The following is a 26,496-nucleotide window of genomic DNA, read 5'->3' as shown; positions in this document are numbered from 1 at the left end:
GGATAAGTAGATAAGAAGCTGGTAATAGGTGTATCCGGCCCCTTTTTAACGCACTCACTCACATCTCACTCACATCGCAATGTTATTTCACCATAATGAGTACAGAAGCTCATGAGTTGGCGTCAGCCGAGGCATAAGTAGGGACCTGCATAAAAGTTGGGTAATTGAGTAAAAATGTAGCATCAGTATCTCAAATTCTCACAAATGGAAACTCATTAAGTGCCGTACAACCAATGAATAAGATCATCCATAGCATAGTTATGTAAAAACAGAATGAGTATTGCATATGCAATTCGGAATGAGCCCACTTATTTTAATGGAAGGTACAATTTTGATTGGATTCCGTCGATTTATATCTTAATAATGCGTTTGATTACAGATACACACCATGGTGGGCCAGGCACAAGCCTATGGTTGGCTTCCTCTCTCCATCTCATGCGCGCGAGGGCGGGTTAGAACCTACGTGGGCATGTGTATTTTGACGGTTCCATTTTACACGAGCGTCAAAACCAAAAGCAGAATAAGCAAAAGAGTCGGTTTTTTCTTGACGCCTTAAACCCCAAGCAAGAAGCAAAACCCTAGAAAACTCGCGCCCCTTCCAGGTGCCATTCCACCTCGAAAATTTGCCTTCTTTATGAATAAGAACCATCCAAAAATCTTCTCCAATGGCCAGAAAATCCCTTCAAATCTCTTCTAATTTCACTCAAAGGAAGCGAAATTGCAGCTGACATCTCTCTCTCTCTCTCTCTCTCTCTCTCTCTCTCTCTCTCTCTCTCTCTCTCTCAGTTTTTTAGGGTTTGAAGAAGATGGCTGGGATTCGTGCAATAGGGATTGTTTCTGCGATGGCGTCGGCAGCTCTATCCGTCGACCATGCTTACGCCGATAGCCCGTTTCATTTCCCTCTCTTTTCTTCTTCTCCTCCTTCCCCTCTTCCTCCCCAAGCTTCTCCACAAACCCCTCCAGCGGAGCCCGCAGCGAAAGAAGAACCGCGGCCCCGGAACGACAATCCACGGACAACGGCGGCTGGGTTCGACCCAGAAGCGCTTGAGAGAGGCGCCAAGGCCGTGCGGGAGATCAACAGCTCGTCGCAAGCCAAACAAGTAGCGTACTTGTTCCTTTTTCTTCTAAATTTCAATTATTTATTTATTTATTTTGTTCACTGGAGGATTTTTTTTTAAAATTTTATTTGGTTTTCTTAGGTTTTTGATTTGATGAAAAAGCAAGAAGAGACAAGGCAGGCAGAGTTGGCGGCAAAGCAATCTGAGTTCCAGGCTCTACAATCTCAGCATGAAATTGTAAGTAGCAAGCTTTCATACTTCTTTCACTATTTAATCATAAAAAGAGCCAGAACACGTACTTACGTTGATGGTGATTTTCTATTTAGAAATGTATCGAAGAAACAAATCTGTTGGTGGGTATTTGCATTGAAATGGAGATGAACATTTATATGTTACATGCAGGTTGTCGATTTTATCTGATTTCTTCGTCAGTGTGTCTTGTGTGGACTCCAATTTATTGCATTCTTCAGTGAAGGGAGCCTTTTGTGGGGAAAAAAAATTGAATGCTTGAAATGTGGATGCTTCATGTTACCAAATGTAGAAGCTTCTTATGTGAGTGAAGTGAACGTGTGTTATTTTGGTAAAATGAAACATATCATTACACTAGAATGGTTTGGTGGAGTTTTCACAGTACATTTGGGCATTCCTGGAATTCTGGGGTGGATGCTGTGCTGCCCAAATGCCAGTTGGGGCAGACATTTTTCTTCAGGTGCAGTTCCCAGGAAAGGTGGCTGACAGAAATACCTATCAGAATAGATTGTGGACCCGAATGGCCCAATCTGCCCCAATGTGAATTTGACAAGCATGCTAACACAGACCTCTTTTTTCTTTTTTTAATGCTTAAAACAAAACATATGGAAAAACACTGTTGGGTGTTGTTAGGAGCCCCTTCTACCAGCACTCTAGGTAATGGATATTTGTTTGCGTAATTCGTTAAAAGAAATGGAATTCTGCTCGCATGAGGACTGCTTCCCTGCACCATGCGCATGCCATTGGCTACTTTTTTATGGTTTAACTGATCCACACATTTCAAGTATTTGTACCTCTATTGTCTGCTGACATTTTAGCTGTCCTGTGAAACATCCTTCTTAGGGAGGGCAATAGGCCATGTATGGGCTGAGCAATGTAGAAATTTTGAATAGGCCTGGCACAAGCAGTTCAAAACTCGTATCCAATTCAAATTCAGGCATGACCTTTGCCAACCCTAATCCTTCTAGCAATCTTTATCATCTTGCATTTTGTTTAGGCCTGGCACAAGCAGTTCAAAACTTATAAGGTTGCTCATACGACTTGTCATGAAGCATTTTGTTTATCTTTTCTCATCTTGCAGGAAAGACAGCGGGTAATATATGAAGAACAGAAGAAACTAGTTCAGCAACAGGCACAGACAAAAGCCCAAATGGCTCGTTATGAGGATGAATTGGCAAGGAAGAGAATGCAGGCATGCCTACTCTTTATGCTTTCTTTGTCTGTCAATTTTTTTTTTTTTTGGTGGCAGGATAATAACTTTTATTCTTTTTCTTGTTTTAACCCTGCAGGCAGAGAATGAAAGTCAAAGAGCAAGGAATCAAGAGCTTGTCAAAATGCAAGAAGAATCATCCATCAGACAGGAGCAAACCCGCCGTGCAACAGAAGAACAGATCCAAGCCCAACGTCGGCAAACAGAGAGGGAGAGGGCTGAGATAGAGCGGGAAACAATCAGGGTTAAGGCTATTGCAGAAGCAGAAGGAAGGGCACATGAAGCAAAACTAGCTGAAGAGGTAAATAAACGGATGCTAGTAGAACGGGCAAATGCTGAGAGAGAGAAATGGCTTGCAGCTATAAACACAACTTTTGAGCATATAGGAGGTGCAAACTCAATTCCACATTTATGAGAAGTTTGGGCATTTGTTTTGAAATCATTCACGGCCAATATATAGATACAGGTTGAAGATGATACGCAGGTGTAGACTTTTTGAAAAACTAACATTCTTTCATGGTTTTCAATATGATAATCTCTTTGGCATCAGTGTTGCTTCTTGGTGGTACCTTTGAGTATGAGCAACTACTGGATTTTCTGTGGATGACAGTTAAATAAATGAATTCTGCCATCACCAGTTGGTCGTTATTTAATTTTCACAGTGGGTGTGTTAATGTGATCAAAAGGAAAGTGGTTGTTCCTACATAAATATTTGGAAACTGCTCAATTTCCTTTACTGTGCCTCTTTTGTATGTCAAATGATGTTTAACTTGTATTTATCATGCTTTGCTCCATTTTTAAAAGAGGCTTGTTCTCGTCATTATCATAATCTAAACCTTATCCTAATGAATTGGGTTGGGCGCACAAATCCTATTCCGCAATTCCACTCTATCAACGTCCATAACTGGAACACCCTAGCATGAGTTTGGAATGTCATATTGTTGGGATTCATGATGAAAGTCATGGCAAAAGTTTCTCACCGGCTGCCTAACTGATGCAACTTCCTCCTTTATCTGAGATGGGGACTGGCAATGAGGGCACAAACTCTGACAGATGCAATGTAATAAGTCTTTTACACAGGTTGATTGAAATCAACGAGTTTGAAAGAGGCTTGTTCTGTTTTTCTTTAATTCTTTACTAATAAATTCTCATTCATCAAAAGGAATGCTGTGAAAATTTTGGGTGATTGCATTCTTGAAAAAGGTCACAGATAATAACCTTTGGACAGCAGAAAGATATCTATCTTGATTTTTTTTGAAAGGTATATCCATCTTGATTAATTTCCTCATCCTTCAAATTGTCTTTATTGATTCCCCCTGAAGAGCCGGCTTGCTGGAGAGACTTGAATGTGATGCAGATGTCTTTTTATGTGCTAAGGCAACAAACTTAGTGCTTGACTGAATGGGATTATTCTATATCTTGTAGGTGGTTTGCGGGCCATACTAACAGATCAGAATAAGCTTGTTGTAGCTGTTGGGGGAGTAACAGCTCTTGCAGCAGGGATCTACACGACAAGGTACCTTTTGGGTTTTGCAAACAAATGTTTGTAAGTAATTTTTTTTTTGTTTGCTTCTTATTCTCGACAAGTAAATAATGCTTTTTATAGTGCGGGCATTTGATAGTTGTGTAAGGTCCGTTAGTTGCTCTTCGTGGTATTTATTACGTCTTGCCTTTTTTTTCTTTTTTTTTTTCTTTCCTTTTCTTGCAGAGAGGGTGCTAGGGTGGTTTGGGGCTATGTTGAAAGAATATTAGGGCAACCATCCCTGATCAGAGAGTCCTCCAGAGGGAAGTACCCTTGGTCTGGTTTGGTCTCTCGTGCAATGAGCTCATTATCACGTAAAACTGACAAAGGAGCCAGTTCAGGGGGAAATGGTAAAGGGTTTGGCGATGTGATTCTGAATCCTTCTCTTCAGAAAAGAATAGAACAGCTTGCCCGTGCTACTGCAAATACAAAATCCCATCAAGCACCGTTTCGCAACATGCTGTTTTACGGTCCTCCAGGAACTGGGAAAACTATGGCTGCAAGAGAACTTGCTCATAAATCTGTAAGTGTTCAAAACATATCCATGCATTTCACGTAACTGTGAAAGCAACTAATGCATTCTTTATGGGTGGACTTATGATTCATCCTAGTTCCTAGGAATTGGCTCACGGTTTGATAGCCAGACTTTTGATCTGATAGGCGCCACTGTGGATTGGCCATGCCACAAACTCCCCCAAATTGGAACATCCTAGCCATCCAATTCAGCCCCTTTCACTGAATGCGGATCGTCTCTTTTCTTCTTTCCCTAGCCATCAATTCTCTGGACACCTAACAATGGATTTAACTGATGCATTTCTAAGTTTTGTTGGCATGGTCCATAGAGGGTCAAGCCTCTAAGGTCGATGATGCATATCGCTGACATGATGGAATTTAGGGCCTGAGAACACTATTACATATCATGGGCCAACACGTGATTCCTCTTTTTTCTGACATTTATCTAACTGATTGGTGTATAACGCACTCCCAGGGGCTTGATTATGCGTTGATGACTGGCGGAGATGTAGCGCCATTGGGATCACAGGCGGTTACCAAGATACATCAGCTATTTGATTGGGCTAAGAAGTCTCAAAAGGGTTTGCTGCTTTTCATTGATGAAGCAGATGCATTTTTATGCGAGTACGTGATCTTTACTACATAATGCTTGTTAGTGTATTATCCTGACACTTTTACTTCTGACTTGGTACTGGAGAAGCTTTAATTGGCAATCATAGTTTAAAAACCTGAAAACTCGGACTCAACAGAATGTTCGCTCGGGTCAGGTCAACTTGAAGACTTCACCTGACTCGACTGGATATTTAATAATTATAAATTATTTATAAAGAACACTTAAAATAGTTACATTTATTATAACTATCCTAAAATGAGAAACCTAACAATGAAGTACTGTGTAGTCTAGTGGTAGAGGGTGTCACTACCTCTCACAGTAGTAATGAGTTCGACATGTGTTCCCTTTGCATTTTCATTTTTCATAAATGCCAATTTCACAAGCCAGGGAATCAACCTCAAGTCATTGTGAGTCGTGTCAAGTTGACCGAGTTTGCATGTCGACTTGACAAGCCTTCCCGTGTCTGGGCTGAGTCAGTATCAAGACCGAATTTCCTAAGGACTTGAATCAAGATCTTGCAGAGCTGAGTTGACTTGACCTAGTTTCAAGTCGTGTCAGCAAGTTTTAGAACCATGATAGAAATGATTCATCAACCAGGAAATCTTGTATGCAATTTGAGCAGACTCTGGGTACTAGAAACCACTTGTGTGGAAAGCCTGGTTGGCGACTGGTCCATTCGTTTATGGTTATGTTGGAAAAATATTATTTAAGTGAGATGAGTTCATAAAAGTAGTGATATAAAAGAAAAAAAGGATAATTGTGAATTCCATGTGCATGTAGAATCAAGGTATTTAGTAATGGCAATGGTGGCCGTAATGGCCAGCCTTATGGCTGTTACTATGGGCCATAACTAACGATCGGAAATTTTCAGGGAAAAGATGTATTGGTTGGTCCATTACGGGTTCGCAACGGGCCAATTTTTCCACATTGGGCATTATGGCTCCATAGTGTAATGGGCACCACCATTACCATTACGTGATGGCCGTTACAGCTGCAACGTAACTATTTTTTAACACCATGGTGTGGATCCAGCACTTTTACATGCCACCACATTTGTGAAGCTGGCATCCATGCTGAAGGAGCCCCAACATGTAGATATCGTGTCGTGGCCCAGAATTTCAGGTGTTTACTCATCAGGTTGGCAAGAGTGTCAATAACAAATGGATCGTTGGAAAAAAAAAAGAAAAAAGAAGAGGCCAAGATTACTTTAGCTGTTGAAAAAAAAATGGCCAAGCTTACTTTAGCTCTGTTTGTTTTGTACCCAATGGCCCACCTGATGAGTGGACAGGCCTGACCTTTTGGGTCCGGGTATCTACATTTTGAAGCTCTTACATTATGGACAGCTTGGATCCTGCACTCGTGTGCTACATCTGTGGCAGCTTGTAGAGAGGTTAGATCTACACCCATGTGGATTTAGCAAACTTCTGAAGAATGTGTATGCATGTGTACATATACCAATGCTATGTGAGTATTACAAAATGAGAAAGAAGATATATTAAGGTGTCTTCTCGGTATATGCATTGACATATCAAACATGCGTCTGACCCAGCTCTTTCTAAGACATGGACTGTCGGTGTTTCATAGTTGATGAGCCGAATGCCTTGACGTAGATCATGCATGCATGTCTGCCTCATATTTAGGTACCATCAACCCAAATGTGAGTACTGATTCCTGCTGTCCAATTTTCTAGGCGTAACAAGATTCACATGAGTGAAGCCCAACGGAGTGCTCTCAATGCTATCCTCTTCCGAACAGGTGACCAGTCCAAAGACATAGTCCTCGCCCTTGCTACCAACCGGCCAGGCGATCTCGACTCCGCTGTCACCGACCGTATTGATGAGGTTCTCGAATTCCCCCTACCCGGAGAGGAGGAACGCTTCAAGTTGCTCAAACTCTACCTAGACAAATACATTGCACGGGCGGGTGATCAAAAGCGTGGGTGGCTGCCCTTCTTCAGGCGGCAACAGCAGAAGATACAGATCAATGGATTATCAGATGATGTTATCCGGGAGGCTGCAGCCAAAACGGACGGATTTTCAGGCAGGGAGATAGCGAAGCTGATGGCCAGTGTTCAGGCCGCTGTCTACGGAAGCAAGGACTGCGAGCTTGATGCAGCCATGTTCCGCGAGGTTGTGGATTACAAGGTTGCAGAGCATCAGCAGAGAAGGAAACTTGCGGGCGAAGGGGAGAGTGCTACTAACGTATGATTCTTTTCCTGTTATTCTCTTTTGGTTGTTCTCATTATAGACAAGCAGGTGATTTATCTGCTTTACCTTTTGTTATTCCTCTCCCTTCTTCTGTTGTCATCATTACTTTTCCTTTACCCTTTGAGTGGTGAGGGGATTTTGGTATCTTTATTAATCCAATAGTTGTCTCGTGATTTGCCAAGCACCTGTTTTCAATGAAATAAAATTGGATTTTCCCCCCGCCAAATCTCAGTTGGTGCCAATTAATCCAAACCATACAAGCTCATGAAATCTTGATCTGGACCATTAGTCCCATGGGCAGCACTGGATGTTGCACCCATTCCAACCCATCCTAAGAATGTTAATCCAGTCGGTGCTATTTTTGGGTTGTGACCCATCTGGTGGGGCCCATCAGATGAGCAGTCCACTTTTGTATAATGTCCACTTGTGGTGTGGCTCTTGATCAGGGGACACACTCAAGTTGTGTCATCCCAGTCGTAGACGCTTGCCACATTCTGTATTCCCACATTAATACTTCATGAGATATCCATTATCTTAATGAAGGAATTTAGAGGATTGCCCTTGATTGGGAGGGCCTTGATTTGATCATGACTGTTCATTACAAGCCATGCTGTGCAGTGACTTTTTCGGAATTTGGTAGTCCCACTGAAATCATTGCAACCACATTCATCAATGCAACCCACCAACACGACCATCACTAGTCACCACAAATGCTAGCAATTGAATGGGAGGAGAACTTGAAATGATTTCACGTGAAGTCTAAGCCAAGTTTGGCATATTTTTTTTTTGAAAGTATATATAAAAAAATAGTATCTGTTGGCCGCTTTATATATAACGCAAAGCCCATTCAAAACCCACCACCTACAGTCCATCGTTTTTGTACAGATAGGATCAAGAGAAACAATGCAGGTGAAAGCAGTTTTCAAATCCCTCTTCATCCTCATCTTCTTCATCTCCATGCAAGCGGCCATTGGATCACGGGCTGTGGAAGGCACCTACATGGCCGGATGGCATAAGAAACCATGGATGAACCATGGGATCTCACGGGGTAAGCACGTAGCTAATCTGGCGAGCGAGCATCGATATCGAGTCAGGAAGTCGGTTGTAGTTTCTACTGGTAGCTTCTCTAGTAGAAATGCCTAATGGTGTGCCGCCAATGCTTCGTTCGTGGGCATGTTTGTCAGTTACTTTGAAAGCTGAATTGGATAGTAAATTGAATTGGTACTTCTTAAGAATATGAAAATATGTTTAAGTATATATATGGGCTTTTCATGTTGGGACATTGAGCTGATGAAATCCAGTTTTTGTGATGATTCCAATGAAAAATTCCTTCTTCAACGGCATTTAGATGTTGTATTGTAATTCGTGAGTAGAAGCATGAGTAATTTTCCATGAGTTTCAAATGGGATTTCAGGAAATAAACCGCAGGTTGGATTTCTATAATGCTTGCTACCTGAAGATTTTCTGCCCTTGAATTTGCCCATTTATCACAAGGGAAATTGCTAGGTAGTGTGGGTTTGCCGTGGTGTGTGCCTGAAATCCGATCCTTCTGATGGGGTTGCCCTGCTCCCCACTAAAAAAATTGAAGCTGAAGCAACCATCAGGTGGGCCACACCATGGAAAATGAAAAATTGAAAAACCTACAAAATAAAGAGATGGGGCTAGCCTGATTGTGCCACCGACCTCACTTTCGAGGGCTTCCATTTTTTCTGGTTGTGTGAAACTAGTGTACGGTTTGGATGCCATGCACAAGCCATGTCAGCCCCACAAGCTGAATTTAGTGCCGGAGTGCTGAGGTTGTTCCCACCATTGAAGTCAGGGTGTGGGACTGAACCTTCTGAATGATAAAGACCAGTAAGTTCTTAGTTGTGGAGGTCTTTTTCTGGAGGGTTGCCCTTAGTTTTCTAAGGCCTGGCCTGTGTGATGATTTGATTAGCCTTGGTTACAGGCAGGATGCATTGTCGTGAGGTGAATCTGTTGGTTGGGTTGGATGTCATACACACATCATGCGGGCCCCACATGGACTAGTTGTTGATCACAGACAAATATAGCACGTTGTGACATCATTTCCCTTGTGAAAAAAAGAGGAATGCCGTTGTGATGTGCCCATTGTAGGTGGTCATGCGGTTACCTACTGTGCACGTCTCAAACATTTGTGGTGACCGTGAGTGTTGATCTGGTGGGCCACCACATGGACAGGTTAGAGGCCAAAATCTGAAGTGATCAGACAAGTAACAACCATCCATTTTTTGTGTCAATTTTGCCTCTTGGATGCGGACTCATTGAGCTGTTTAGAGCAGACCGTCCCCGTTTCAGGCCACTGATCAAATGGCCACCATGAGTCGATCACGAAACGCTAGCATTTTACAAGTACAATATAGATGTGTTGATACACCCATCATGAAACTCTTATGGTAGAATTCTTGTGGAGAGATGGACCAGGTTCCTGGTTGATCATCTTTGGACATTCCAGATCGAGTTCTAGTATACCTTTTGTTTAGTAAAAACTCATTGAGTCAACCCGACTCAACTGGATGTTGAGTTGACTCAATGAGAAAGTCATTTCCGTCGAGTTAAAATCATACTCATCGGAGATTTGTAACCATCCAATAAATAGCATGAACATTGGCAATCAAGACCTGATGGAGAAGTGTATGTTCAACAGGTTCTACTACAGATTGCTTACTACCCCAAAATAAAGTACTTTGATCTCGTGGTGCTAGCGACCAATCCATGGATTATGAAAAAATAGCGGCGGAAACAGAACGGCCCACATTCAAAGGATAAAAATCAGTCCATTCAATCAAAGATGCTTTGGGTACGTTGCTAAAATAATAATCAGTTATCCAGCTTTTACTTTTGAGCTTCTTCATGGTTTCAGTGAGTCGACGAGCTCCACCGGATTGATTCTTCAAGTTAAATGTCAGGCTTCCTAAACTCTGTTGCAAGTTACTTGTAATTCTTTTTCCTCTTTGCAAGTAATTCATCTGTGAACCATCACATCGGATCTTTCTACGGTAATTCTTGAGTGAAAATGATATAGGCAGAATCTGACTTTGATGCTGTTTACCAAGAAAGGCATTGGATCCCATTCAACCGAATCCACAAAAGATAAGAAAATCAATGTCACCAAAAGAGACATGGTTGGAAGATGAGTGGAATCGCAGAAACGTATTCATGTGTCAGCCTTAATAAGTTGGTATAAGGCTTAGATGATGATGACGACAACTTCTCTGTTAACCCTTTTACATTTCTACATTAATTCATGGAAAGCTGCCCTGCATACCAAACATAGATTTTGTAAGGGGTCGTTTGGATGCTTATAAAGTTTTAAGTTGTAAACACTTTACATCTGAAAAGATATTTACATACTATTCTGTTTAGCTTTTAATTGGTAGTTTATTTACAGGTAAAAAGATCGTGTTTGGCTAACTTGTAAAGTATTTAAAATGTATAAAATAAGTATCGACACCACACAAAGCTAAATTGGCAAATCACATAAAAAAAAAGTTTGATTTTTGAGGCTCTAGGAGAGCATCAAAGCATGCACGCACTGAATGTATTGGATGTCTTTCACCCATCACAGTAGGCCCCAAATGCAATCTGGAAGTTTTAATAGTGAGCGTCTCATCCTTCCCTCTCATGTGGTCCATTTAATGATCAATCAAGCTGTTCTTTAGGGGCCATAGGAGAGAATCAAGGGAAGCATATGATAGACAAATTGGATGTACCGTACACTTTTAAGTGCGCCCCACACATCACGAGTGTGTATCGACCATTTTTGTTCTATCATGTCTAATATCTTTTTAACTATAAAAACATCTAATCTGAAACCTGGCCAGGTTTCATATTACACCTAAAGGCTATATTATGTTTACAGCCAGTGAAGGCATTACAAGCAAATGCAAGTATCCAAACAGCCCCTGCAATTCGATTACCTGTAACCCCTTTATAACTATTAAGGATTTTTACAGGCATCCAAATGACCCTGGTATATATAGTTTCCATTTCTTGTATTCCATGTCCATTTTCTATATCCGCTGAATGGTTTCAACAAAAGCGATCAAATTGTTGAATTTGAATCATAGAGTAACACTAATCTTACTAGCACATCCTCCTGAATTCTAATGGTAACAGATATTAAAATGACTGGCTGGAAACAAATCCGTACCTGCTGTTGCGATGCTCACATGCAATTCAAAGGCTCAAAACACTCTGTTCAAGATCCTTCTGAACAAACAAATGAAATAGTCTAAATGAAACCTACACTTGGTTATAGGCTTTGTATTAAGATTCTGGTAAACTGCATTTGGTTCCTCGTAAAGGAGTCTAGCCTGCATTCTTTTTACCAGTCATGCTCATTTGCTGTTAGGCCCGTTTGTCAATTAGAAGCAAGGATTGATAATAATTACAAAAATTGTCTGATTTTGAATATTCAGGTCAAACCAAGAAAAACCCATTTCTCTCAAGAAAATGTCCGGCAGAACCATGTGGTTTTACAAAGGTTTTCAGTTATACAATGTGAAAAGGAGATGATTTGAGTTTATGTTTTTGTACTTTCCATTCCCTATTTGAATAGTCTCGTAGGAATTTCAAAAGATAAGAGAAAAATTACATGGAGCAAAAATATATCAAAGATAGCAAAACAGAAACAAACAGCCATATCTTATATTCCTATATCAATGCAATGCTATACCATACAAAATCTAATCTGCAGCTGCTCTGCATTCTTCCAGCATATTTATGAGGTCATTCTCAGGAGCACTGATGGACGATGGTAGGCGTGACCGACGAGCCGGGACTGACCGTGGCTTTGTTCCAGCTGCTGCTTCGGATTCAGAATGTACTCCTTCCCTCACAACTGGCAAGTCGGACCTCCTTCCCATGCTTGCTGACAGCCGTTCCTTCCATATTGTTCCATCCTGATTGTTGGAACAACACAAAGAACCCCAATTTCAAAGAGATGGAACTCACTAGTCAAACAAGGTGATTATATTTCGTTATAGAAATTACAAAGACAGTAAAAGCGAACGCCTAGGAAATATTTCGCAAGAAAATGTGTTTCACCATAATAAAGCAAAAGAAAAAAGAAAAAAGAAAAAGAGCAAGTCACAGGGAAAACAGATCTGCCATCTACACAACCGCAAGTGCCACCCGGCACGCATGAGGGTTCTTCAGGCTGTGTCAGGTGGGGCCCACTATTTCAATGTCCTGGCCCAAAGATTAGGCTGGGAAACACATCAGGTGGGTGGCTAGTGTAGAAAACCAGTGGATGCCTTAAAAGGAGTTACCAACCATACACATTCAACATACATACGTGGCCCATAAGATGCAGGGACCAGGTTGGGGCGCACCTGCTGCCTGCTTGGTTGTTCCAAACAAGGGACAGGTTGGCTGTTCCATGCACGGTTGGCACATCAGGCCAGCTTAAATATAACTAAATAAAAAAGGTCCAGAAAAGTCGGATCCTTGCTCATCAAAAGAACTCATTCTTTTGGTAGCTGCAGGCTGTTATTTCTTCTGATTCAGCATTTGTTCAATCAACACTCCAAAAATAGGGGAGCAATTAGCTTATGTGGCGCATTTCTAGCACTGTGTTAATGGTAAATGGGCAAATGATTTTTGTTTGTGATGGATTAAGACAAGGTGACCTATTATCTCTCTCCTTGTTCTTGAACATTGGTCATTCAGGGCCTGTTGAGAAGATTCATAATTGGTGGGGCAAGTTCAATAATTTCTGACTTACAGTGTAGGGCTTGGTGAGGATCCGGTTGTGTTAAATAAATCGCAAAGGTTGGGAGATTTTATGAGCTGGGGCTTCATATCAAATGAATTTATTTTTTAAGGGAATGTTTCAATTGTTGAAATTCAAAAGCGAACCATGAAAAAGAAAACATTTTCGACATATGTGACGTTTTTTTGTTGATTGCAACAACAAAGTAACCTGTGGAAAACAGTTTTCCTTTCCATGGTTTTCCTAGAAAAGGGGTTTTTTCCCTTTCCTCCCAAAAACTTGTTAATCTTCATTGCCACACTTTTTGAGAAGCATATTTTGCTTTTTGACCATTGAACATCACACATTTCCTTGGAAATGATAGAAACTAAAACAAACAACCTCTTTCAAATTATTTTCCATCGGTTTCCTTTTCTATTGTTTCCCTCAAATGTGATGTTTTCCATTCCAAATCTACTTTTTGGATTTTATCCATTTTTATTTGGAGTAACAAGATCACTTGACAATTGGAGCCAGTTTGACATAATGGGGAATAGGGTTTCCTCATTTTCCAAACATAGTGCCATTTTCAACTCGCTTGCCGTTTTGAGCCAGTTTGACAGGCCTTTTCCCCATTCAGCACAATTTGGAATGGGGTTCTTTCTAAATGTAGTGCAATTTCCAACTTAAAGTGGGCATTGCACAATTGCCATTTGCCACATTTTTCCAACTGGCGCCTGATAACACAAGTTTCCAAACTTCTGCAACTCACATCTCATAATTTTCCAATTTAACTAATTAACTCAATTCACTGATTCAGCTACAATTTTACAAAATTCATTTCACACATTTCTAAAGGGGCTATTAGGCATCACAAAAAGAAAAAAGAAAAAAGAAGAAGCATTTGCACAATAGATACAGAAAATCTATAAGCTCCCATTTAACACATGATGTGGAGAAATACAACAGATGCATGACTAGTCCTCAAACTTCTGGCATGCTTGCAAAGTGCTTCATACGTGCTTGCAGATGTGCATTTGAACAGCCCATCCTAACCAAGAACTCCTTCCAATGTGAAAAATATCTTCAGCATGGAGTGGAAATAATAACACTTTGATTTGAGTTGCAGCCCCACAAGCATGAAAACCAGCTCATGCAGACTCAATCAAATTCTTCCCACCCGGAGTGAGAACACAGATAACAATGACAAGAAAAATGTGTGAGTAGAAATGGAGCTACTTGCAAATTTGTAAGCAGATGTGTGATCCGCGAGTAGAATCTTGATCCATCACTTGATGAAGAGTGTCAAGAACAACCAATATCAGACAATTACTATACGAATGATAGAAAAATGTCAGTTCTTCAAACCGATTCAATCACTCAAATGGAAAGAAATAAAAAATAAAAAAAGAATCATGATATATATAGTTACAGCAGAATAGAGAATCAGTAGTTGGGTTCGTGCTTACATTTAGAATTGAAGGTTCAGGCAATGGACATCTGACTGGCTGATCAGTGTCTAGAGGCTCAATCGGGTGTTCGACTGGCTTAAACTCCACTGCAACTTCAAGCCCATGGGCGGCGGCAGCAGCAGCCACAGAACTCGTTGATTCTGCATTTGGTGGTACTGTTTCCCTTCCGTACTGTGCCATACATCAGCTTATCATCAATACAAGAAATAATTAATCTCCACCGACTTAAACCAATGTGCTTCCTCATTCACGAAAAAGCCAGATGAAAGCGATTTCTTTGGATAATTGAGGGTCCGATCTGAAATCAATGAAAACAGGACACCAACAACTGCTAAAAGAAAATTCTTCGGGGCCAAGAAAACAACAGCAGCTGAAACAATCCCTTCAAAACCATTCGTAATAATATCGGTCCCAAAAGAACTACGGCCACAAAAGAATCACATCAAGCAAAATTTCTTCCACTAACATCGAAAACAAGGCAAGATCAGTTGCTGAGAGGCAATTGCTTTGGAGAGTTGGAATCAGTATTCATGAAGAGGATACAAAATCAACAGCAAACAAACTTAAAAATGATTTAAAAAAAAGGGGGCACATAAAACACAATGAGGTTGGATCAAATAAAATCAAATCGCTTGAAAATAAAAATATATTAGGATAAGTTAGCCACTTCAAGCAAACCAAGATTCAAAATCCTAGAAAAATATCACATCGTCAACCAAAACTCCCATAAAAATCAAGGACCCAGCAATCTAGGAACAATTGAAGAGGTAAAATCATTTCAATTTTCAAGAACAATACCAGAAATTTGGCATAAATCAATCAAAAAAAAACACAGGAAGAAATTGAAGGGTCAGAGTCAAGTGAAGATAAAAAAAAATCCAGAAGTTAGCAGTCACTACAAAATGAAATCTAGGACCCGAGATAAAGCAATCACATAAAAATAAACAAAATAAGAAAAAGAAAGACACCCAAAGCCTATAAATCCAAACCAAAATGAAAAATGACAAATCATAAGTAAAGAAAGAGAAACAAAACCTCTCCTTGCAAAAGAATCTAAATGATAAAGCAGTAACTTGAAAAAAAAAAAAAAAAACAGAAATCCAAACCAAATAAAAATAGCTAAAAATAATAAAATCTCTTCCCGAAAAATATTTCAAAAAAGACCCGGAAATCCAAAAAATGGAAATGCCACGTCAATAGAAAATTTAAAATGGAAATATATTCCTATTCCTAGAGATATCTAACAAAGAAAAAAGAAAAGGCCCAGTACCCAGATTTTATTTTATTTTTAAACGTCAAAATCTAAGAAATCCATGAAAAAAATTCGACCATTACCTATAATAATAATAATAATAAAAAAGAAGACCCAACACCCAAAAATCCAAACCAAAAAAAAAAAGTCAAATCAGTAACTAAAAAATTCCAAAAGAATGGAAGAAAAATCTCATCCAAGAAAAAAAATCCAATAAGACCAATGAAGATAATCCACTTACACTCTGTGACCTTCTATGCCCAGTTCTGATGCCTGAAATTCTAGAAAAAATTCCCACCATTCTCTCTCTCAAACACACACAAAATCCAAGCCTTTCTATTTATCTTTTTCTCTCTAGAATGAGATTTCCTTTCTGGGTTACGAATATTTTGATGAGTTAAGAGGAAAAAAGAAGAAGACAGTAGAAAGAGAAGTAAGAAGAAGGTTGGTTGCTTTTACAAGTCATGTTTGGATGCTCTCTGAATTGTATTTATTCAAATTGCAATCTGGAATAGTAGAAAATGTTGCAAGTATTATTGACTGAAAAGGACGGTGAAGAGAATCCATCTCGAGTCGGTCAGTCCCAACTTCCTATTTTCTTCTCTTTTCTAATCTCATCTTCCCTCCCTCTTCGATTTTCTATCCTCTTAAAAGCACTTTCAGTTTGCTTTCAAATGCCTACCTCATATCTACATATGGACATGCAGATTGCTTTTGATTTATTACAATGATCGGCCACACCTCTTGGTGGGCCACACATCTCTCGGTGGATCATAAGTTTCTCACCATACACGTGGCATGCCTTTTTTTGCTTCATCTCGGTATGCTAAAATATTCCATAATATAGCATTTATCTGCTTACCTCATCTTCAGTGGGGCCCACCAGTTTGGATCCAATTACAGACTACTTTGATTGTTGACCATTGATTTTTGAGTCATGTGTCTCATCCACCGTACGATTTTTCTGTTCAAGTACGTCAGTAAAGAGCTTCCAGTGATGAGCCCAGCTGAGAGTTGCAAATTCACAAACATCATCGGGTGGTGCTGATTTGACGACATTGCGCCGTAGGACTTGAACGGTGTAGATTGATCTGAATTTATGCCACGTGTCGCGGATGAGACACCACAACTTGAAAGATGGTGTTGAACTATCACAAAATCGTTATGGTGTCTATATTATTGAATTTTATTTTTTTAAAAAAAATTTGTGTGACTCAAGTCACTCGGCGTATCAACAGCTGGCTCCGCTCCACCGGCTCGGATTTCATGTTGGTCTGCAATACTCTCGCCTGTAGGCTAGCCCATACAGCTCGCCCCTTCTGCCCCGACATGCAATGATCTGGACCATTCATCTACAGATCCTCACCTTATATGGTACGTATGCAAATAATCTCACTCATAAGTGATTATACCATCCATCCAAAACAACTTACAAACATCGGTATAGAAGTAATTCCTAGAGGAACTTCATGTAGACGGTTTTCATCTTCGATTAATGAGATTCTTGGCATCTACTGTATAAGTGTCACGTTCTGTAATTTGGGTATCCGGGTATGGTAATTTAGGCTTGAATTGAGTTACAAGATTTATTTTTATTTAAGTAAATATAACTATTTTCTTTCTCATTATATCAAGATATTTCATAACATGCATTAACTAAATATAAATAAAATTTTTACCATCTTTCCCTGTTATTTAGACGTAAAAGATCGTTACAAAGCATTTCATTATGAACAGAGAAAACGAAAAATGAGAGTAAAACTCAAAATTATTGATTACACACATTATCTATTTATTTACCTAATGGGCCCTACATTGGTGTTACAGGAAACATTTCGTATATCTGTTTTACTTAGTCATCGTTAAAAAATGGAAGTGATTTAAAGTTATGGTGGGTCGCACCAAAGAGATCAGTTTGAAATACCTACCCTTAAAAAAAAATAATAATAATAAATAAAATTGAATGTTACCATGAGAGCTTCTAGATGGACGGTTTGGATCGCGGTAATCAGTAGGGGACGGTTTAATAAGTCTACCAACTGTCGGTGTTTAATAAGTCTACCAACTGTCGGTGTCTCTCCTCCATAGACACCGCTTATGATTGGTTGTGCGTTTGCCACTATTTATCTAAAAGTGCCAATTCATCCGTTTTACTCGTGGCGCATATGAAATACAATCCATACCATTCAGATCATGGGTCTGGAGGGACAAATTGTTGAAGATCACAACGGATCTTCTGATGTCCATTTGACTAACATCAATTAGACGGGTAAAAGGAACTTGGTCAGCCGTCCAAATTCAGGTTTACTAAGACAATTGATGAGTCCAAATTTTCAGGCTTCGATCCATCCACGGTGGGCCATGGTCCCGATGGCCACTTATTTTGTCTTGATCACCGTTCAAGAAACGGTGACAAACGCACCATGTAATCTAGACAATGGTTGAAACTATAGAACTGGAAATAACAAAGAAGGCCGGTTCAGTAGTCCGCGATATCACCTGAAATTTTGTTTCCGAGTACGTCCACGTTAGACGGGAAGCGGATTGGCCGGTGTACCACACACCACCGACCTAGCTGGTGTGTTGACGTCACCGAATTCTGTGGGTCCCATAATAAAGTATGAGTTACATCCAAACCGTCCGTCCACTTGGAAAGCTCGTCTTAAGTCTTGATCCTAAAATTAAGATAGATCCAAATATTGAGTAGACCACGTCATAAAAAAAGTGGGGGATTGAACTTCTACCATTGAAAACCTTTTGGGGGTCATAGAAATTTTGGATCAATATAATGTTTTTTTAAACTCTTCATCCAGGTCCGTGTGACCTTATGAACAGATTGGACGGAAAATAAACATTATGGTGGGCCCTACGGATGGTAAGGGTGAGAATCATCGTCTCCACTACTATTTGTGGTGTGGCCCACTTTAGCATTATATATGAAGCATTTTTCGGATCAACATCTAAAATGATCTCTCAAAATGGATGAACGGTGTGGATATAATAAATACATCATTGTGGGGACCAAGTAACTTTGATATCCTTTGAACCGTTCGTACAACTCGCAGCTGGAGCGTAAGCGATCGTATTCGCACGGCACGTACCCACACATCTAGGTTGATGATGTGTGGTACACGGGAAGCAGATTGGCTAGTGTACGGTGTACCTCACGCCAGATATATAGCTGCAGTATCTATGTCAGCAAGTAAGTTCTGTGGGTCTAGTAATAAGGTATGTTTTATATCCTAACCGTACATTCATTTGATGAGATCATCTTAAGGTTTAAGACGAAAAATAAGACAGATCTAACAATCAAGTCAACCACGGGGATTGAACGTCTACCATTGAGACCCTTTCTGGAGTCAAATAAGTTTTGGATCAATATGAAATTTTTTTTTTCCATTTCATTCAGGTCTTTGTGGCCTTATGATCAGATTGGATAGAAAATAAAGGTTATGGTGGGCCCTACGAATTTTTTAATGGTGAAAATCATTATCTCGGCTGCTATTTCTAGTGTGGTCTAGATGATCTTTGGATATGATTCACTTTTTGGATAATGCTCTAAAATAATCTCTAAAAATAGATGAACGGTGTAGATATAATAAATACATCACTGTGGGGTCCATGTAACTTTGTTCCACTTTTAACCTTCGTACAACCCGGAGCTCGAGGAGCGTCAGTGCTCGTCCTCGCACGCTACGTACCTACAGCAGCTATATAGCTGATGTGTGGTACACCAGCCAAACCCCTTCCGTTAGACGGGCCTACTTCTCGTATACAATGAGAAGTTTATTTGATGCTCTGGCAGCGTATGAACCTTGATACAAAGCACCGAGAAATTGTGCAAAGTGGTATGTACGGTTTCAAATTAAACCGACTAAAATATGGGACCCACTGTTTCTAAGCCACAAGCCAAATATCACTTTAGTTTAACAATCCTAGCCTCAGATTCATTGATACTTGTTTATTGCAATAGGCACATTGTTTATTCTACTTTTAGCCGTCCAATAAATGTCCACCAATCAGATAGTCAGATAATCGAGTAAGCTTAATTTTTGGTTTGTGGATAAATAAGCTTGGAACCCTACTTTGGACGGTTCAATTTAATTAGTTGTATGCCACGTACGCAATTTCTAAGTAGCTTCTAAGCGTCTGCGTGTATCATCCATCGCATTCTAGCCGTTGGATTTGATGTTATTTAAATAATCTATCCGTTCAATTGATAGGCTCCTGGGGAATAACCGAGAGAATTCTCGGATTGACTATTTCAACCTTTCATATACAAAGCTTACATTAACCGTTCATTTTCAAAGCAAAAGAACTAAATTATCGAAGGGTTGAAATAATTCAATCGAGAGCCTTCATTTGTTAACTTTTCTCCGTATATGGTGTGAGTGACTTGTCATATGAACGGTTTGGATCACTTGAAGATAACCTAGATTCAAAGGTTAAAGTTCCGAAGTGTATCTTATTACAATACCGCCAGATGTATTGCAACAAACCTCTTAAAATAATCAAAACCTAACTAACTTGGGACTAGGCTGTTAACGGGCCGGGCCTGGGTAGGCATCGGCCCGGATTTTGAAGTGTTTCGGTCCGGGCCGTCGAGCCGGCCATTGACACCCGTACTTGCGACAACAACCCTTCTTGAAGGGAAATGCTCCAGTGCTCCAGGCGCCCAATAAATTATAGTGCCTCTAGTTGTATCAGTTGAAGAGGAAAGTCAATTAGATCGATCTGAACCGTCTATTAAGTTCAGAACAAGTTTCATGGATTACCATACAAATTCTTATCGATTGGATGATCTAATCCTTCCTTGATTTAGCCTCATTTTCTATACACAATCGGCCATCCTTTTCCCAAACCATGGATGTGATTTCTATGATTGGCTAACAGAATTGACTCTTTAGAATCATAAAAATTCAATGATGGGCCCTAATGAATAGACGGGTCAAAAAAATTTCTAATACTTATTTTCGTGTAAAAAATACCGAATGTCCATATTAAAGTCGATTGATCAAACGATTAATATTTTCAGATTACTGTGATCTTGCAGGGTAGCCCATCAAATGGGATGAACGGTCTGGATCAATGAATTTGACTGTTTAAGTGTCCAAATGCAACTAGGACCACTATAACTTTCTAGTTATTAATAAATAAATAAAAACTAACTAACATCGATACCCCAAGTATTAATAAACACACCCTTTCTTTTCTGCTTTTGATAAGGATATAATACAGCTTTTTTCTTTTTTTAAAAATTATCGTAAGTAAAAAAGAGTGGATGATTTTTTTATCATTTCCGAGGTAGCTCAAGATTGAAACTATAACACATTAAAAAAAACAGAAGATACTTTGGATTTTGGAGCATTGATGGGCCCACAGACACGAGTCTCCACACGCGGTGTAGATGGCACGTGTGTGAAACACCGGATCCGTGAATAATGTGGGCCTCGTGAAGGTGATCAAGCATGGAAATCAGACCCGTCTGCTCATCGGGACATGAACTAATTTCGAACATAGACTCTTGGCCAAGTCTTTTCTAAACCGTCCGTCGTTTCTGTGCAGTAGCGGATCAACAAACAGGTGGGCCATTTAGTTTCTCTTATCCAGATCTCCTTCACGGCACGATCCATGTTATGCACGGCTTGGATTTCCCATTAAAACTGCAAGGTTCGTGCGCGCGCCGCGTGTAAAAGTGCGTGTAGATATGGTGCCCGTGGGACTACCAAAACATCTGAATTTTGAAACCGTCTCGACCCGTTGCTATAGGATAAGTTGGGAATTTAGCTTTTGGATCTGGTGATCCAAACCGTTTACCTTGGATTTGGTTAGCCCAATGAAGGAAAATCTATCAACCCTTTGATATTTGACTTTTTTCCCTTTGAATATGGATGGCCTCCATAGTTGTTTTTTTTTTTTTTTTTTTTTTAAAATGAAGGGTTGACATGTTAAGATATGCTAGTATATTTCGGTGTATCCCCATCTACGTTAACGCCCATCACATAAATGGAGCCATTCATTTAAATGAATACTGATCCGAACCGTTTATAAGATGGGTCTCACCATGGATAGAAGTTACGCCATCCTTTGATTATTTGAAGATTAATTAGACCGTTCATTTAGAATTTTTTTTTTTAAAAAGTCAAATGATTAAAGGGCTGTGATATTTCAATTTAAGAGTGTATCTTTTGTCTATCCCCTATCGGTTATGAGGCCCATCAAATACATGATATCGATCATTGAAAGATGGCCCCAAATCCGGAGTTTACAGGACCGACGTGTCCTACTTTAATACGTCGGGATGTATTCTAGCCGACGTCTGATGAGAAATCTTCTTCCGAATTCTACTCTCGCCGCACGTGCTAACGTAACGCGATGCGTTTGACATCCTCGCCTACTCCGCATGGTAGGTGATGCGGTGGAGCCGGAAGAACAATAATACAGTAGATCGATCGCTTCACATGACACGTGTTAAGGTAATGTGAAAATCAGGTCCGTCCATATAAGGTCCCTAGAATGTATAGGTTTCTATTAAAAAATAACTCCTCTTAGATAATCATTTACATCTTACATGCGGCTTTAAATTGACGGTGGAAAACAAAGATAGTCAACGGTCAAATATGCGGTGGGATACTGTGTAAAATGTAGGATTTTCTCGGTTTGAAACGTAGGACACCCGTACTGTAGCCATTGATCGGTGGATCCGGCTGGAAAGCGAATCATCTTGGTGCCCATGCCGGTGGTGTAGGCCCACCATGATGTATGTGTTTTATATCCACGCGGTCCATCCGTTTTTACAACTCATTTTAAAAAATCATTTTCCAAATCTCAAGTATACCACACCACAGTTAACAGGATAATAACCTTGGTGTTACCCTAACCGTGTGGGGCCTACCTTGATGTATTTTTTGCATATCCACTCCGTCCATCTGTTTTTTCATCTCATTTTAAACTCGTTTCTAAACCTTAAGAAGATAAAAATCTCAGGTGGACCACAATACTAAAAATAATGATGAATAATCGTTAAAAACTTTCTGTGGACCACAAAAGTCTTGGATCAAGCTGATATTTATATTTTCCCTTCATCCAAGTCTTCTTAACATTATCAACAGGTTGGATGGAAAACAAACATTACTAAAACTTTAAGATGGGCAGTTTGGAATTTAATGGTGAGCCGCTCAATAACCACTGTTTCCTCTGGTGTGATCCACCTGAGATTTTGATATGCTTAAGTTTTTTATACCACATCCTAAAACAGGGTGGAGAAACGGACGGAGGGCAAGGATATAAAACACATGGTAAAGGTGGGCCCACGGTAAGGGTAACACCCACTAAGGAAACTGTGGGGATAATAACACCCATAGATGAAACCTTACTAGGCCCAACGAACCCGTTCATAAGGTCACACGTACATGGATAAAGGGACTTGATCAAAAACTTTAACGGTCTCATTGAAGTTTTTAACGGTGGGTGTCCAATCACCACTTTTTCCTATGGTGGGGTGCACTTGATCATTGGATCTGCTTCATTTACGGGCCCATGCTCTAAAATGAGCTGAAAAATAATTGACGGCCTAGATAAAACACATACATCACGCTTTGGCCCCCAACAGGATATCCCCAGTCAATCATGCTGATATACGTCACCCTGCCACGTGTCCTGTTGGAAACTGTAGAAAAAGAAAGTCGGGCGTGAAGAAAAATGGATAATGGGAACGTGAAGAAAAATGGGTGATCGGAAAAATACAGAGAGTGAAAATAATATGCACGTGTGGTCATTATAACTGCACAGCCTGGTTTCGGGCTACAGCACGTGTCTTGCGGCCCACACAAATGGCCTGGATCTCGCGCTAACAAGTTGCGAGAGTGCGGTTTGGAATCCTATTGTCACCGGTAACCTTACATGGCGTACATCAAAGCGGAAACTCTTGCTGTTAGATCTGGGGTCATTTTGCAATGATCCAAACCGTCTATTCGATGGGCCTTACAGTGGATGGGGATACCACGAAAGAAAATGAAAAAAAAGACAAAAAATAAAAATAAAAAATCTTAGATTATCACATGAAGCACGCTCCAGTGCTCGGAGAACACTACAGTAAACCACAGTGCTCCTAATTGCATTGAAAGTTTGAAACCCTTGGACAGTCCCATGGATCGAACTCATCTGTCCATAAGAACCAAGCTCCGGTGCTCCCAATTACATATGAAGCATGCTCCCGTGCTCTCGGAGCACTAGAAGTTAGAGTGCTCCTGATTGCATTAAAACCCGTAGACAGTCCCATTGGTCCATCTCGACGGTCCATAAAGTCCAGATCACATTTCACAGGCCACAATAGAAAAATCACTATGGTATGATGATCCAATCATCCTTTATTTTACCTTATTTTCTACAGCCATCCTTTATCTAAGGTATGAATGGGATTCTTATAACTACCTAACAAAAGTAATTCCATAAGAAATTCACGATCGACCTTAACAAATAGGTAGATCAAATTGTTGGTTGGACATATATTTTTTTTATGACAATCTTGACCATCCATGTTAAGGACCATAGATTAAATGGTTAATACTTGCTGAATCAGTGTGATGTTGGTATGGTAGGCGATGAAATGTTGGCAGGATGTAACCAATAGTCCATTTCAATGGATTAGACCGTCTATGTGTCCCCATGCAACTAAGTGCACCATAACTTATGGTGCTCTGAGAGCACCGGAGCATTTCTCTTATATATCAACCGTTTGATAATTCAGCCATTTTCTTTTGAATATGGACAGTCTCATTATCCCCTCTAATCATTGTTTGGTGGGGCATCGATAAAATGCTCCGATCTTGAGATCTTTTTGCTTATCACCTATCCACCGACAGGATCATCAAATGAATGGTTTCTTTTGAATATGGACGGTCTCATTATCCTCCTCTAATCGTTGTTTGGTGGGGCATCGATAAAATGCTCCGATCTTGAAGATCTTTTTGCTTTTCACGTTTCCACCGATAGGATCATCAAATGAATGATTTCGATCACTGCATCATGATCACAGATCCAATACGGTGGCAGAGTACGATACTCATCCTTGAGGGTCCTTGCTCTTACTCCGGTGGTAGACTCCTGGGAGTTTGAACACCTGGTTGAGGGTTCGAGTACCCATAGGTGGTGAAATCCCACTACGGCGTGAGTGAGTGTGTGGTGGTGTGTGTGCGTGTGTTGAAAAGAAAAAAAAAACAAAAGAAAAAAAGAAAAGAAAAGAAAAGACACTCATCCATGCTCATGCACACAGCTGATGCACGTGTACATGCATGCATCTCAGCAAAATCGTCCAAATCACGGGGGATCATGGACCAGTCATAACCCAAAGAGGCAAAGACAGAACAGACGCACGATCCTAAACGGGTCTCTCTCTCTCTCCTTTTTATTTTTATTTTTTTGTTAGCTTGTTAGTACACACCTATGTCAGTACAGACACTCCATGTTAGCCACCCCCACTGGGGATCCACGCCAATACCTCAAGTGTTGAAATGAGGTATCTCCACTCGGTCTACGAGTTGAGCTATGGATCTGGGTGTGATCCTAAATGGATCTCTGCTGGCCATCAAACGGTCCCAATTCAACGAACAAAAGTCTTCAATCAGAGATTAGGATCTCCCTGTACATTTGATTTTCCCTACAATGTGGCCCACAAATTGGTCGATTTTGAATGAATTGCATGCGGGCGTATGAGTTTCCATACACTGCTAAAGTATCAATGCTTTTCCCGATGTTGACAAGCATGTAGCTATTCTGAGACTCAAGGACCTCGCTGTTGCATCATTGCAAATGGCCGGTTCCCATTCGCAAATGGAGGAGTGACGTAATTATCTGGCGGATCGTGATGGTTCATACTCATGCACTCGTAAACGGAAGCGGATTGGGTACTGAGGAAAATTCATGTGGTCTACTGTGATTTATGTATTTTATCCTATCCGTCTTTATCAAATAATTTTGGGGATTGATTCCAAAATTCAGGTATATGCAGTGTCATGGGAAGAATATAGTGGTCCAAAAAAAAAGGTCCAACCAACCATCAGAATAGACCGATAGGCTAAACTACTCCAAAGGTGATTACTGGCATGACAATCGACTGATCATAGGATAGGTGGGCCCGCTATAAATGGGCTATATGTCGACGCGACTATATGCTGGCCATAGGTCAGTCTAGTCTTTCGACGAGCTTTATAACCATTGGATTATGACGGTTACAATGACATCACAAGTTGGTTTATCGGTATCAACGTTAGGAGAATACTAACCAACTGATAGCTTGGTATCACACGCCTCCGAGGCGTCATTTGCCTATATTATCTAACATTTCCTAAAGGTCAAATGGACCTACCGCTCTCTTATTGGTGAGTGGCCTTATCCCGATCGTAGGAAGATCTTCGATGTATCAGGAGTCCTAAATAGGGAAGATTTTTAACGTTGTGATCTTCCTTATGATAGAGAAGATCTTCTGCTCCTATAATCTTTCCTCTCATACATATAAGGGCTCACATACACATGCAACCCTTAACTTAAAATACGACTGGTAACTCTTTTCCTTAAAATCATCTCCTACAAAGACCCATGCTCTTGACTTGGACATCGGAGGGTCTCCTATATTCGTAAGGTTCTCATTTGCTCATTTGTTCTTTTTTCTATTATGTACAGGAGCTCA

General features: G+C 40.3%; 2 protein-coding genes across 5 annotated transcripts; one reads left to right on the top strand and one right to left on the bottom strand.

Annotated features, from left to right (window-relative positions):
* The first annotated feature begins 532 nt into the window (after window positions 1-532).
* Window positions 533-8,780, top strand: LOC131232653 (uncharacterized). 4 transcript variants are annotated; one of them, XM_058229041.1, is made up of 9 exons: window positions 533-1,100; window positions 1,200-1,295; window positions 2,389-2,499; window positions 2,597-2,906; window positions 3,943-4,063; window positions 4,226-4,562; window positions 5,028-5,176; window positions 6,856-7,366; window positions 8,258-8,780. In XM_058229041.1, the coding sequence occupies exons 1-9, from the start codon at window positions 807-809 to the stop codon at window positions 8,513-8,515; spliced, it is 2,187 nt and encodes a 728-aa protein (XP_058085024.1). In that variant the 5' UTR covers window positions 533-806; the 3' UTR covers window positions 8,516-8,780. The 4 variants fall into 4 exon arrangements, with proteins under 4 accessions (XP_058085024.1, XP_058085023.1, XP_058085025.1 ...); XM_058229040.1 differs by having other exon boundaries at window positions 8,240-8,780; XM_058229042.1 differs by having other exon boundaries at window positions 534-1,100; window positions 3,943-4,033; window positions 8,240-8,780.
* Window positions 8,781-11,806: 3,026 nt separating this feature from the next.
* Window positions 11,807-16,441, bottom strand: LOC131232768 (uncharacterized). The gene is made up of 4 exons (XM_058229243.1): window positions 16,053-16,441; window positions 14,920-14,927; window positions 14,555-14,728; window positions 11,807-12,294 (listed from the first exon to the last, which is right to left on the bottom strand). The coding sequence occupies exons 1-4, from the start codon at window positions 16,108-16,110 to the stop codon at window positions 12,079-12,081; spliced, it is 456 nt and encodes a 151-aa protein (XP_058085226.1). The 5' UTR covers window positions 16,111-16,441; the 3' UTR covers window positions 11,807-12,078.
* Between the last annotated feature and the right edge of the window lie 10,055 nt (window positions 16,442-26,496).

Source organism: Magnolia sinica, chromosome 18 (assembly GCF_029962835.1).
Source record: "Magnolia sinica isolate HGM2019 chromosome 18, MsV1, whole genome shotgun sequence".
NCBI lineage: Eukaryota > Viridiplantae > Streptophyta > Magnoliopsida > Magnoliales > Magnoliaceae > Magnolia > Magnolia sinica.
Note: the sequence above shows the minus strand (reverse complement) of the source record. Positions and strands in the feature narration are given on the sequence as shown.

Excerpts from the sequence above, each read along its gene's own strand:
- LOC131232653 (XM_058229040.1), top strand. The coding sequence starts at position 807 with ATGGCTGGGATTCGTGCAATAGGGATTGTTTCTGCGATGGCGTCGGCA. Across the intron at positions 2,500-2,596 it reads TGGCAAGGAAGAGAATGCAG|GCAGAGAATGAAAGTCAAAG; the intron begins GCATGCCTACTC and ends TTAACCCTGCAG. Across the intron at positions 2,907-3,942 it reads AACTTTTGAGCATATAGGAG|GTGGTTTGCGGGCCATACTA; the intron begins GTGCAAACTCAA and ends TATATCTTGTAG.
- LOC131232768 (XM_058229243.1), bottom strand. The coding sequence starts at position 16,110 with ATGGTGGGAATTTTTTCTAGAATTTCAGGCATCAGAACTGGGCATAGA. Across the intron at positions 12,295-14,554 it reads CTGAACCTTCAATTCTAAAT|GATGGAACAATATGGAAGGA; the intron begins GTAAGCACGAAC and ends TCCAACAATCAG.